Source organism: Urocitellus parryii, chromosome 7 (genome assembly GCF_045843805.1).
Source record: "Urocitellus parryii isolate mUroPar1 chromosome 7, mUroPar1.hap1, whole genome shotgun sequence".
In the NCBI taxonomy this organism is placed as follows: domain Eukaryota; kingdom Metazoa; phylum Chordata; class Mammalia; order Rodentia; family Sciuridae; genus Urocitellus; species Urocitellus parryii.
In genome coordinates this window covers 139,471,544-139,485,314 of record NC_135537.1, presented here as the reverse complement: position 1 = coordinate 139,485,314, position 13,771 = coordinate 139,471,544, and the positions used below count along the sequence as shown (strand labels likewise).

At 44.8% G+C, this 13,771-nt stretch overlaps 1 protein-coding gene across 1 annotated transcript; it reads right to left on the bottom strand.

The window, feature by feature from the left end:
- Positions 1-5,745, bottom strand: Timm22 (translocase of inner mitochondrial membrane 22). Its single transcript, XM_026388859.2, has 4 exons — positions 5,282-5,745; positions 3,866-4,062; positions 3,240-3,312; positions 1-1,378 (listed from the first exon to the last, which is right to left on the bottom strand). Exons 1-4 carry the CDS (start codon positions 5,517-5,519, stop codon positions 1,302-1,304), a joined length of 585 nt encoding a protein of 194 aa, XP_026244644.1. The 5' UTR covers positions 5,520-5,745; the 3' UTR covers positions 1-1,301.
- Between the last annotated feature and the right edge of the window lie 8,026 nt (positions 5,746-13,771).

Below are 13,771 nucleotides of genomic sequence, written 5' to 3'. Positions count from 1 at the left end.
AGGGTGGATAGGATAAAAGACAGCAAATGAGAAAGAAAAAGGGGGAAAATGTGGAGGAGCTACAGTACAGGAGAAAGGCAGCCAGCACTATGTGGCCCCCACTGAGCCTACCTGCCTGTTCCTCCAAGAGGTAAAGCCCAAGAGTTCATCGGCTCTACTCCACCACTGCACCAGAGCAAAACAGCACAGCAGTGGAGGCCAACCACAAAAGACCACTTAAACATTTGTGTGTATGTGTGTGCCTCTACAGCACACAATGAGGCTGGGTTGCTACTGTCAGCAAAGATCATGAAGTCAAAATCAAAATATCCACTGATAGTGGAGAACAGGGGTGGCAGTGAGTAGCCCTTCTACCATGTCTGACCTTAGCCAGTAGCTGCTGTGACTGAGTCATCAGGATGACCACAGTAGTAGCCTCCACATGTGTCCTGGAGCTGGGCTTGGGCCTGAAACCAACATGTGGTTCAGCAAACTGCAGGCATGCCTATCAGCCAGCCCTGGAGGGTTTCTGTGAAGAGGCCAGAGGGAGTCACACAAGGAATTTCAGTGCATCTTAGAAAGCAGCTAGACTAGGCTCCTGGAGAGAGGGCTGCTTTCTGGCCAAACTAATGATCTTGGTGGAGATGACACAGTCCACACAAACCCTGAAAATCTAACAGTCCTAGATTTTTCAGGAGATTTGTCACACTTTCCCACTGGATTGTCACTCTTTGAACTGCCTGCCATCATTTTTGAGAACTGTGGAATTTGAAAATAAAAATAAACCAACCTTTAAACTATAATATAAATATAAATAAATATATACTTTTAACAAGAATGGCAGAACACTAAACAAAACAAAATGACATAATTGGTTGGATGGCATGAATTTACTCTGCCCTGCCCTGGCATGCGAGATGGATGCTTGCACGGTGTTTCAAGGCAGAGGAGCTTCCTGGGTACATATGAACATACTGCCACCTCCGTGCCCATAACCCAGAGGGCAGGATGTGGTTAGGACTGAGCCTTTGTGGAGTTTAATTCCTAACAGTCAACACAATGTCTCCTGAAGGCTCCAAGGAGACAATCTGGCATAGCCATCCCTGAAAAGGCTGGCTGGAATCCAGGAGTGGCACAGAGTGTGGTTGCTCTGACTGCTGGAGACAGAGAGCAGCCAGGAGGCTCCCTCAAAACACCAACTATATGAAGGAAAACAAATGTCTTCAGCCCCTGAAGCAAGTGCCAAGTGGTACAGGAACTCTCCTCCGGAAAACCAGCTTTGATCCTGGGATGGCGTCCTCCTTCCCCACAGGCAATTACTCTCACCGTAGGTAATAATCAATTGCAGCAGAGAAAGCAGCAAAACCTCCACAACCAATGGTCCCAGCCTTTAAGCCAGCTGTAAAGCAAACAGAAGTAATATTACCTTACCTGTGGTAACAGATGCTGGGTCAGGATGCATTCACAAAAAGTTTGTATACCCACAGATGCAAAGAAACCAGCTTAAGTATTCTCATTCAACCTACAGTGGTTCTATAAAACTTCAGTGAAGGGTTGGGGTTGTGGCTCGGCGGTAGAGCACTTGCCCGGTATGTGTGAGGTGCTAGGTTCGATTCTCAGCACCACATATAAATAAATAAAATAAAAAGGTCTATCAACAACTTAAAAAATATTTTTAAAATAAATAAATAAAGGCATTGTGTCCATCTACAACTTATAAAAAAGAATTAAAAAAAAATTTCAGTGAAGAAGCGTATAAGATGTACACCAGCCAGGCTAGGTGGCTCATGTTTATAATCCCAGCGGTTTAGGAGGCTGAAGCAGAAGGATCTAGAGTTCAAAGCCAGCCTCAGCAACTTAGTAAGGCCCTAAACGACTTAGAAGACCTTGTCTCTCAATAAAATACAAAAAAAATTGTCTGGGAAATTGGCTTAGTGGTTAAGTGCCCCTAGGTTTAATCCCTGGTACCAAAAAAGATTTAAGTCTTTGTGTTTTATTTAACTTAACTTTTCTCATTCCAAAGAATTACTACTTCTAGTCTTATGGAAATAGCCCCTCACAGGCAGGAAACTGGTTAAAAGAACCAGTCCTTGGAATCAAATGAAAGCATATGGCCTTTTACCCTATCTGTTTATGGAATAAATTCCTGGGAAGGTGATCAAAGCAGTCCTGGAGGGAGTTGAGCTTCTCACAGAGGCCCTGACAAGCTAAGCAACAAAAAGACCAAAAGAAAAGTCACTCTATAAATTACATATGGCTATGTGAAGAGCAAACTCAGACTTTAATGACAGCAAATCATCCCGACTCTCAGAAGATGAGAGGCTTTTGCTCCAGATAAGTCAGGGTGTGAATGATGGAGAGTGGCCCAGCAATAGATACTGCTTCTAGGAAACTCAAGTCCCTGAGGTCTGCACCACACACTCAATGAGCATGCTAACAGAGAGAAATGGTGGGGATCAGTTTGTTCCTTTGTTGCTTACAGTTGATAATCTAACATTTCTAGAATGTTTATATTTAGCTTTCAATGGGAAGAATTCTAAGAATCCTCAATTGCAGAACAACATTACCATTATTATTTAGATATAAAATTAAAACTGATAATTGGGACTAGGAAAATACCTCATTGGAAGAGTACACGCTTAGCAAGGCTCTGGGTTTGTTCCCCAGAACTGCAAAACAAAACAAAACAAAAATACAACTGACAACTGTCTAAAATTAAGAATAATGGGTAAACATTAAAAATGACTGGAGCTAAAAGTTCTACACATGTGGACAAATGGGTTTTCCAGGGCTGAGTGGACTTAGCTATGCTTCTGTACTATCCTGCAAACCAAAAAACTCCAACTTACCTATATGAGAAAGTTGCTGAATATACTTAATAAGGGGGCAGTTCTTTTTCTAAGATAGACTGGATCAGTGGTTCTTAGTGAGGGTGATGTGCCCCCAAGGGACTTTTGGCATCATTGGGAAACACTTGTCATTGTCACAACTGAAGCGGTGCTGCTGCATCTTGCTAAACATCCTACAATGAACAGGATTGACCCCCCAGTCACAGCAAAGATTTATTGGTCCAAAGGCCAAGGGTGAGAAACCCTGATAGAGATAATAGCAAGTTCCAAAACTGGGTTAACACAGAAGCAGTCAAGATCTATTTGTCAGAAGAATATCAAGTGTCCCTGGAACACTCATACTTGGAAATGTCAACATCGGCACGTTGGCCAAGGCCACAAAGAAAAACCATTTGAGAGTTGTTTACTAACCTCTGAAACCAATGGCTCCTCCAGTGATGCAGCCACTGATGACACTGTTCTTCCAATCTGATCTGCCCCGGTACTGTGGGGGCAGAAGCGCAGGTCAAGCCAGAGAAACAAGCCAGAAAATACACAGGACTTCCAGTTGGCTAATTTAGTTACTATCCAAAGGAAACCTAATCTTTTTAAAAAGTATAGTTTCTAAAATTTAAATGTATCCATAGATGCTTCCTGCAGGTGGCACTAGAGCACTGTAATCAAGTCCAGTATTTGAGAAGTAATCAAAATTTTTTTCAGGTTCTCCAAAATGTCTTTGTGTGGCGGGGGTGAGGGAAGAGGGCACTGGGGATCAAACCCAGAGGCACTCCAGCACTGGGCTAGACCCCTGGCCCTTTTTATGTTTTATTTTGAGACAGGGTCTCACTAAATTACCCAGGCTGGTCTTGAACTTGTGTTCCACCTGCCTCAGCCTCCAGGGTAGCTGGGATTACATTACAAGCATGCACCACCATACCCAGGTCCAATAAATTAAAATGTTCAAAATCATTAACTGGGCTGGGGAATGTAACTCAGTGACAGATCACTTGTGAGATAGCAGCTGGTAAGGATTTCTCAGAAAGCAGAGAGACACTTACAGATTCTACCAGACACTCAGTACAGGAAAACATGGCACCCACAATGGCAAAATTTTTGGCATAGGATAATCCTCTCTGTCCCATGTCTTTGAGAACTTCTTTTGCAGTCGGTGTACGGTAAGGATCCTTAGGGTCAAAGCCTACGTTGGTATCAATGCCAGCAGTAAAAACTCCAAATGCACCTCCCAAGACAAATCCTAAAAACAGAGATGAAGATTTCTTGGGTATGTTTTCGGGGTTACTGTTTGGGATCAAAAAGATGACTTTTTCCATGGCCACTAACACTCTCCACTTGCCTCCATATTACACAATTCAGGATCTATCTTCTGTCTCCTTTAGCATTTCTGCCTCCTTTCATTTCCTAACATTGCTCATGATTCTGCCACTCTCAAGAAGTTAAGAAGTTTTCCCAAGACCACATAGCTACCAAACAGCTGATCCCCAAAATGCTGTTCCTATGCAACCTTCCTGAGCTGCAGGACACTTCCATACAGAGTGTTTTCACCACCTCAGAATCAATGTAAGTTCAAAGAAATCATGGGCTCCTCCCCTCCCAGATTTCCTGCTATGGCTCTTTTTTAAAATACCTTTAATTATTTATTTTTATGTGGTGCTGAGCATGGAACCCAGTGCCTCACTCCTGCTAGGCAAGCGCTCAACCACTGAGCTACAACCCCAGCCCAGCTTATGGCTCTTTCTTTCAAGTGGTCCCAGCTCCAAAAAGATCTCTTTTCTTTCTAATATATTTCACTTTTTAAAATTTGCACTCGCCCACTACTCATTTCTTAAATGTCTTTTGTTCCCAGTAAGATTCAAACTCTTCTGCAAATATGCAACCAACCACTTTACCAGCACACAGGAGGTATGCTGTACATGTTCAAATACTCAGAAGGTCAATTTTTTTCTTAAAAAGCCACCTTCCCTTGGGCTGGGGTTGTGGCTCAGCGGTAGAGCGATCGCACTGCAAGTGCGAGAAATGGGTTCGATCCTCAGCACCACATAAAAATAAATAAGAGAAATAAAGGTACTGTGTTCAACTACAACTAAAAAATAAATACCTTAAAAAAAAAAAGCCATCTTCCCTCCCTGCTCCCCGCGCACGCGGCAGCTCGTGACAGTCGGCACATGACAGTTGCTTGGTAACTTGTTGAATGATTAAATGAATGAACGAAGTGGAGCATTTTATAACCTGCAGGCCCTGCCCATAGTACTGATTCTCGGACTCAATTTCCACCGGCGAAAGCTAACCTCAGGGTCAGGCGAGGAAATACCCGAGTTCACTGAACCAGGCGGGGGTGCAGTCAGGGTCGAGGCGCACAGGTCGCTCGCCTCCTAGGCGTGTGGTCTTCTTGGCCGAGAATCCCAAGGCTCTCCGAGCCCTCAGCCTCCCGAGAGCCCCCAAGAGCCTCGTCTCACCTCCCACGCAGGCCAGCGCTGCCTTGAAGGCGCAGCTTTCCATCGCCCTCTCGATCATCTTCTGCTCCTCACTCTTGGCCGGACTCGGGATTCCGCCCAGGCTCCCAGGCTCCAGGAGCCGGGGTTGACGCTTGTCACCCACCAGGTATTGCAGAAGAAGGCTGTACTGCAGTGGGGCTTCAGCGGAACCCCGAGCCTCAGGCACGGAGGCCCCAGCCTTAGGGGAGGCCGCCGCCATGACCGTGGCTGCCTAAGAAACCCTCGTGTCGTTCTTTCCACAGCAGATTCCACAAACTTCCCGTCCGGCCCCTCAGAAGCCAGCCAGCGAAAAGAACAGCAGATTCGCCAAATGGATGAAGCTGTGGAAGCAAAGGTTGGCCTTTGCACCCCTGCGAGAGAGCTAGCATGTTTCCCAAAAGACTCTTTTTAACATTGAACCAAGCTTGTGCAGCTACCCCAACAGCACTGGAAAACAAAATCCAGGTTCACCAGAAAAGTGCCATCTTTGGGACTGCAGCGCGAAGCCTACCGGGATTTGTAGTTCTAATTCAAACATCCTACTATTTTTCCCACAAGGCCGCCGGGCTAGGAGCGGCTGCGCACCCAAGCGGCTGCAGTGCTCTGGAGAGTCGGCAGGTGGCGCACGTGCCTTACCACTGTCTTTCCCGTCTGATAATTGAGGTATTCCTTTTTAATTTTCTTTTTTCTTTCTTTTTTTTCTTTTTCTAGACGGGATCTTGCTCTATTGTTGCCCAGGCTGGTCCTGAACTCATGAACTCAAGTGATCCTCTCCCCTCAGCTTCCCAAGTAGCTGGGACTACAGGCGTCCCACAGCATTTGGCTTAATTGGGATGTACTTGAAGGTGTTCAGAGATGCAAACGATGGAAGTTTTTTTGTTTTTTGTTTTTTTGGGGTTTTTTTGTTCTGGGGATTGAGCCTAGGGGCGGTGTACTTAGGAGAGTTTAACCACTGGGACAAATTCCTAGTTTCTTATTTTGTTTTGTTTTTTGTTTTTCGAGACAAGGTCCTACTAAGTTGCTTAGAGCCTCACTGACTTGGGGAGACTGGCCTCAAAATTGCCAGCCTCCGGTGCTGCCGGGATTACAGGTGTACAACAGGGCCAAGCCATTGGTCGGTGTTTTGAGATAAATATGGAAGCATGGTATAAATGTATGCCATAAATGTTTTGTTTGATAATTAAGCCTCTGAGGAAAAAGAGGCTTCTGAAGAAAAAGAGACTAACAAATAAGTGAGGCTGGCCCAGCCTAAGGAAAACCAGGGACCCAGAGGCAATGGCCGGAAGGAGAGAGTTCAACAGAGAGTCAAGTGAAGCTGTGGCTGCTGCGCACTCCAGCCAGTTGCCAGTTGGACCATTAAAAAGCCAAGTTTATGTTAGGTTGAACCAATTCAAGTATTTACCAGCTTGCAAATTCATTAGCTAAAGGTAAACTGTGAGAAAGCACTGAACACAAGCCCCGCCACCAAAAAAAAAATTCTGCAGTAGTTTTTAAGATCCCAAAATGATCTCTACATATAGACTGTGTGTGTGTGTGTGTGTGTTTTCACAAACCCGGGTTGGACTCTCAGGCCTCTCACATGCTAGGTAAACACTCTACCACTAAACTACACCCCCAGCTCTAGACTAGCAACTTATTTGGATTTCTTGACTAAGAAACATGCGTGGAAACAGGGTGGGGAGCAATATGGGCAGAAATGCTTTTTTTTTAACTTTTTTTTTAAATTGTAGTTGGACACAATACCTTTATTTATTTATTTTTTATGTGGTGCTGAGGATCGAACCCAGTGCCTCACACGTGCTAGGCGAGCGATCTACCTCTGAGTCACAACCCCAGCCCAGATATGCTTCTTCTTCTTTTTTTTTTTTTTTTTTAGAGAGAGAGAGAGAGAGAGTATATCTTTTTTTTTTTTTTTGTAGATGGACACAACACAATGTCTTTATTTTATTTTTTATGTGGTGCTGAGAATTGAACCCGGGTTCTACCCATGCTAGGTGAGCACTCTACCTCTGAGCCACAATCCCAGCCCAAAGATATGCTTCTTTGATGTCCAAAATTCTCTAAATTGCCAAACTTAATGGACATGTGATTCCCCCTGCTTCTTCGCCCACCAGGCTACCTACTACCTAATAAACTATTCCCGAGATCCCCAGTGAGTCCCCAGTTGTCAAATCTAATTCAGGCCTCATTTTGCTAGATTTCTCAACTGCATATGACACAGTGACCCCCTCCCTCCTTAGAAGTTTCTAATGGAGCCCCTCTCTCCTAGTTTCACCGCAGCCTCTCCAGCTGCTCTTCTCAGACTTCATTGCAGATACCCCTGCCTGACCCTTTCCTCTGGTGCTCCTTGTGCTCCTGGGCAGCCTTGTCCACACCCATGGCATCTATACTACTACTTCCAATGCATCAGCAACTATGAAACCTTTATGTCCAACTTCATTTTTTCCTTGTGGACATAAGAATCGCCCCCCCCAACATAGTAGGGATTAAACCCAGTGGGATTCTACCACTAAGCTACATACCCAGTCCTTTTATTTTTTTATTTTGAGACAAGGGTCTCACTAAGTTACCCAGGCTGGCTTTGAACTTGGCCATCCTCCTGACTCAGCCTCCGTATTAGCTGGGATGGCAGGCATATACTCCTACACCTGGCAAGAACCAAACATTTCTGATAGGCACTTCTAACTTGACACACCCTGTCCACCACCCTGTCCTTCCAGATGATGGAGGTGCCTAGGACTCTGATTTATGCTAAGATTTTTTTTTAAGTTACTGGGGCTTGAACCCAGGTCTTTGCACATGCTAGACAAGCATTCTAGCACTGAGCTGTGTCCAGCCCTCTCATGCTAAGATCTTAAGAGCCAAAGTTAGAAGTGAGAGAAGTTGAGACAGACTCCCAGGCAACGAAGCCTTGGGAACCAATAAGTGGTCTAAAGAGCTAATCTATGGAACCAGTCAGAGAGCAATAGTCAAACCTCAAAAGGTTGTGGAGGATCATGTCATCAGGCAGAGAAATTCTGTGTGTCAAAGGTGCGTGAGATAGGGAACCTTGTATGGAAAATCATTGGCCCTGATAATAGATAGTGAGCAAACAAACAGATATTGATCTGCTGTCACCCTCTCCCATCTCCTTCCAAAAGGTGAAATAGATTTTACATGATGGAAAACTTGAACCCCACCCCCGCTCAAGTACACTCTGAAAGTAAGAAGTGGTTTTCCATGTCTGTTTCCCTGGGCTGAACCTGTGTCAGCAGACTGGGGACCTTATCTAGCCATGGCATCCTTGGAAGTCCAACAGCACTTAAGTTACAGCTTGGTTCTCCACCCCAGGTTGTCTCTTTTGGTCACAAGGATGCAGGATTAAAACAGCATCTAAGGGCAGTAGTTGTAGCTCAGTGGTAAAGCACTTGCCTCACATGTATGAGGCCCTGGGTTCGAACCTCAGTATCACATAAAAATATATAAATAAAAATAAAGATATTGTGCCCATCTACAACTACAACAAAAAAATTAAAAAAAAAAAAAAACAGCATCTAGGTTTTGGGTTGTGGTTCAGTGGTAGAGCACTCATCTAGCACGTGCAAGGCCCTGGGTTCGATCCTCAGCACCACATAAAAATAAATAGACAAAATAAAAGTATTGTGTACAACTTAAAAAAAAAAAACAGCATCTAAGCAGGTCAGAGGACAGAGGACAGTTGAAGATGAGTTGGGTTCACAGTGAGGGAAACAGAAGAGTCAGGCGATGCCAAGTTGATGACCTATCACTCTTAGTGTGCTAAACTAAGAGGAGGCCTGCTTATGCCTGTGAGACCCCAACTGATCTACCCAGTCCTCTTAGGTGCTGGCTGCTGGAGCCCAGAAGTAAAGAAACAGCACAAATTGGAATGGAATGAGGAAGCCCAAGGTGAGAAGTGCTGTGTGTTGCATGTGGATTTGAGTCCTGTATGGCTTTGATAACAGGGAGATGGGTTGATGGTCCTGTTCCTGGAAGCAGGTATGGTCTAATAGATGCTGAGTAGCTAAGGGATTTATTGCAGATGGTAGTGGGTACTGAACAAGTGATCCTGTATTTAAAGAGTCTTGATCAATCCTCAAAAAAAAAAAAAAAAAAAAAAAAGCAGACTCGGGGCTGGGGATGTGGGACAAGTGGTAGCGCGCTCGCCTGGCATGCGTGTGGCCTGGGTTCGATCCTCAGCACCACATACCAACAAAGATGTTGTGTCCACCAAAAACTAAAAAATAAATATTAAAAAATTCTCTCTCTCTCTCTCTCTCTCTCTCTCTCTCTCTCTCTCTCTCTCTCTTTCTCTCTTTAAAAAAAAAAAAGCAGACAACTAGGAGCTGGGGATACATATGTGGTAGCTAAGAAAGTCATGGAAGGAGAAGGTAATTCGGTCCTCCTAGAAGGTGAGTGTAAACACCAGCAACACCTGGACAACTTCATGCTCACGTGAGGAGTGGAGGTCAGAGGTAAAAATTCAAGAATGTTTAGGAATCAGGAGTACCTATAGCCAGGCACAATGGCGCATACCTGGAATCCCAGGAACTCAGGAGGCTGAGGCAGGAGGACTGCAAGTTCAAAGCCAGCCTCTGCAACTTAGTGAGGCCCTAAGAAACTTAGGGAGACCCTACCTCAAAATAAGAAATAAAATGATCTAGGGCTGTAGTGTAGTTCAATGGTAAAGTGCCTCTGGGTTCAATCCCCTATACCAAAAGAAAAAAAAAGGGAGGTCGCTGCAATCTTACACTGCCTGTCACATGTGGTCATATAAGGCAGAGTGCTAGTTTTAACATAAGGCTACCAGAAGCCCTGCAGTCCTGGATGGACTGGTTAGGAAAGAAAGATGGGTCAGGCACCACCCCTGAACAGAGGCTGCCCCTACTTGGGCATGATTCTCAGGAATTTTTGAACTGGTTGTGAAGCACAGCCATTATTCAAAATTAAAATATATATATTTACAATTAAAATATATTAAAAACTGGTAATGTATATTAAAACTCATCAATTTCTGAATATTTTACTATTATCTAGTAAGGTTATTTACATCTATTATAGCTGTATGGTAGAAATGCCATAGAATGAGGGCTGGGGTTGTGGCTCAGTGATAGAGCACTTGCCTAGCAAGTGTGAGACACTGGGTTCGATCCCCAGCATCAGATAAAAAGAAAAAAAAAAGCTAAATAAATGTTTTTTTAAAAAAAGAAAGAAAGAAAATGCCATAGAATAAGGTACTGCTGTGCATTTCTTCCCAATGCTATAACCAGTGAACTGATGTTGGTAGTTTTAAATCAGCCATGATAGGAATATTTACACCATAGAAATGGACAAATGCTATAAGTCAGGGCCATTTGGTTGCTACTGTCGCTGAATATTAACCAGCCTGTGAGGCACTACAGGCAAATTTTGAGAACCAAGAACACTTTCTCTTTATTTGAGGAAATCGGTAAATGAAGGATAATGAGGCAGAAAAGTGGGCAATGAATTCCTGGTGGCATCCAAGAAAATCTTAGGAAATGCCAAACATTTCAGATGGAGAGTAAAGAGGAGTTCTCACTCCCAGGAAGCCTCACATCTTGCGTGCCATCATTTTGGATCCCTTGTATGGACAACACATGACCCCTCTGGGACTTTTAAGCATACATCTTGTATCTGGCCTGAGGCAATACTGTAACAGGCACCTGGGTGCCTGGCCCAGGGACTCTTAGAAGATGTTGGTCAAAAAAACATCAAGGAGCTGGTCGAGGTGGCGCACACCTGTAATCCCAGCATCTCGGGAGGCTGAGGCAAGAGGATTTCGAGTTCAAAGCCAGCCTCAGCAAAAGCAAGGAGCTAATCAACTCAGTGAGACCCTGTGTCTAAATAAAATACAAAATAGGGCAGGGGGTGTGCTTAGAGGTCAAGTGCCCCTGAGTTCAGTCCCTGGTACCCGCCCTCCCCCCCAAAAAAAACATTAAGGGCTCCTCTAAGTAAACAGCGGTACATCTGTTCAGAAGGCCTCACAAAACAGTTTTCATCAAGGACTCAAGAGGGCTGGATAGCACATAGCCTGATAGCATCACAGATATATATGAGATAGTTGTGCCAGCAAGTGAAATGTCCTTACTTGAAGGGTCTCTGGGGCACCAGGGAAGAAATAGTTGGGATTTAATGAGCCCCTGCTGTCAGCCAGTACTGCCGTACTTTGGGAACTCCTTGTCCTGGGCTCAGAGATGAGAAGACACTGCCTGGTAGAGATGGAGACCAGAGAGTTGCAAATTCTTACATGAATGGGTGGAGTGGCTCTTGGCTTTTCTCTCAGAAGTCACTTCCCCAGAAAAGGATATTTGTTGTCGGGTACATAGTGACAGATGGACACATCACATTGCTGACTGCAGAATAATTAAGTAAGGCAGAGGGTGTCAGGCCTCCAACCATAGAGTCTTGGAGTTCAATGGGCAGTAGTTGACTAATGGCACCCACCAGCCTTTGGACAAGCGCTCGAATGTGCAGCTCTGAGGCACTGTGCTTGCCCCCCTCTATCTTTCACAGTTAAGCTCATGAATCAGCATAACCTATGTGTATTCATGGCTTGGTAGGGGCTGGACTTGCTGGACCCAGGAAGGCTCAGTCCAGGAAGGTCCCAGTACCATCACTGTACATTGGGGCTCTCAGCTTTAAGTGAGCCTCAGAAGCACCTGCAGGCACTAGGTCATTGTGAGATTTTGCAAAGTGCTTGGAACAGTGCCTCAATAAGTTCCCAATAAACATGAACAATTTCCATTGTAAAAGAAGGAGAAGAAAAAGAATCTTGATTTCTGGGCACAGAGTTTCTGATTCAGGCCTGGGGAGAGTGTGAAAAGCTATATTTCCCAGGTGATGCTTGCTGCTGCTTAAGGACCACTGTTCTGTATCATTATCCATGATGACTCTCACTGAAGTAGTCACACTACTCGGAGCTTCACTGAGATGGTGACTAGCTGCTCATCTAACTGACCCTAGAGCACATATTGGTGTCAGGATCCCTCAGGCTGTGGCAGAAGGTCAGAAAAGAACAGAGAGGTAGCACACTGCCAGTTTCATCTCTGTCCTGAAAGTTAAGTTTGACTTGCTCAAAGGGCTGATGTTCAAGGGTTTAGGCCAATTTATTGTGGGGGCAGGGGGTCACAGACCCTACTAGGCATTTGCTATGTCTGAGCAACTCAGATTCTTAAGTCCAGGATTAGCACTATGATAGTACAGACTGCCATGTCCTGGCACATGGGAACAGATTTGGAGCTTGATTCTGTTGGGTGAGGGGGCTCAGGAGTACTTGCTCATGGAAGGCCTGGGCAGAGGCAGACTTTTGTCTCTGCTTTACCCTCTAAGCTCAAAGTCATCAGTGATTCCTCTTTCTCATTTACCATTCTCCCCAAACCCAGAGCTTTCTGGGTCCTAATATTAATTATTATTATTATTATTATTATTATTATTATTGTTGGTTTTGGGGATTGAATCTGGGATGCTTAACCACTGAGCTAAGTCCCTAGCCCTTTTTATTTTGAGTCAGGGTCTTGCTAAATCATTTAGGGCCTTGCTAAATTGCAAAGCTTGGCCTTGAACTTGCAATCCTCCTGTTTCAAACTTCCAAGTCACTGGAATTATGGGTGTGCACCACCATTGATACTTGTTTTTGAATTAGAAAGGCCTGGAAGTCCTCCAGTTGAGAATGAGCTTTTCTAGGAGTAGCATGACCAGAATGCTTCTTTTCTGTGGCCCTGACAAAGGCAGGGCAAGTGTAATTCTGATAGGTTTTTTGTTTGTTTTGCAGTGCTACTGATTGAAAGTTCTGTGATTTAAAAAAAAAAATTGTTCTTTTTCGATACGCATGACAGAGCTGGGCGAGGTGGCACATGCCTGTAATCCCAGTGGCTCAGAAGGCTGAGGCAGGAGGATCGTGAGTTCAGAGCCAGCCTCAGCAAAAGTAAGGCACTAAGCAACTCAGTGAGACCTTGTCTCTAAATAAAACACAAAAAATAAAGGGGGTGCTGGGGATGTGGCTCAGTGATCAAGTGTCCCTGATCGCTGAGTTCAAGCCCCAGTTATACCCCACCATGTAGATATGCGTGTCAGTAGAGTGTACTTTGATTTATTATACTTATACATAGATGGAGTGCATATGTGTATTTTGTTATAACTTTTTCAGATAGCCACATTTGAGCCACTGGTGACTTGAGAGCCCTGTCCATCCTCAAGGAACACAAGCAGGTGAGCCTCTGCTCAGCCCAGCAGCATTGGGTCTCAGGCATTGCTGCCTCTTGTGAGAAGAGTTTGTAGGATCGAAGGTAGGACCAGGACTCTGTGTACTGCAGCCAGCCTGGGTTTTAGGGGAAAACTCCCATCCTTACATTCTTCCATCTCTCTGTCCCTCCACCCCTCATCAAGGCCAAAGACTTAGGCCCAAGGTAGGTTTTCTGAGGTCTCAGGAGGCAGCACCCATTGGGAGGGTGGCAG

What these genes read in the sequence shown, in the direction of transcription:
- Timm22 (XM_026388859.2), bottom strand. Translation starts at nt 5,519, where the DNA reads ATGGCGGCGGCCTCCCCTAAGGCTGGGGCCTCCGTGCCTGAGGCTCGG. An exon ending in AGCGCTGGCCTGCGTGGGAG is followed by an intron (nt 4,063 to 5,281) that starts GTGAGACGAGGC and finishes CTCTGTTTTTAG; the next exon opens with GATTTGTCTTGGGAGGTGCA. An exon ending in CTGAGTGTCTGGTAGAATCT is followed by an intron (nt 3,313 to 3,865) that starts GTAAGTGTCTCT and finishes CTGCCCCCACAG; the next exon opens with TACCGGGGCAGATCAGATTG.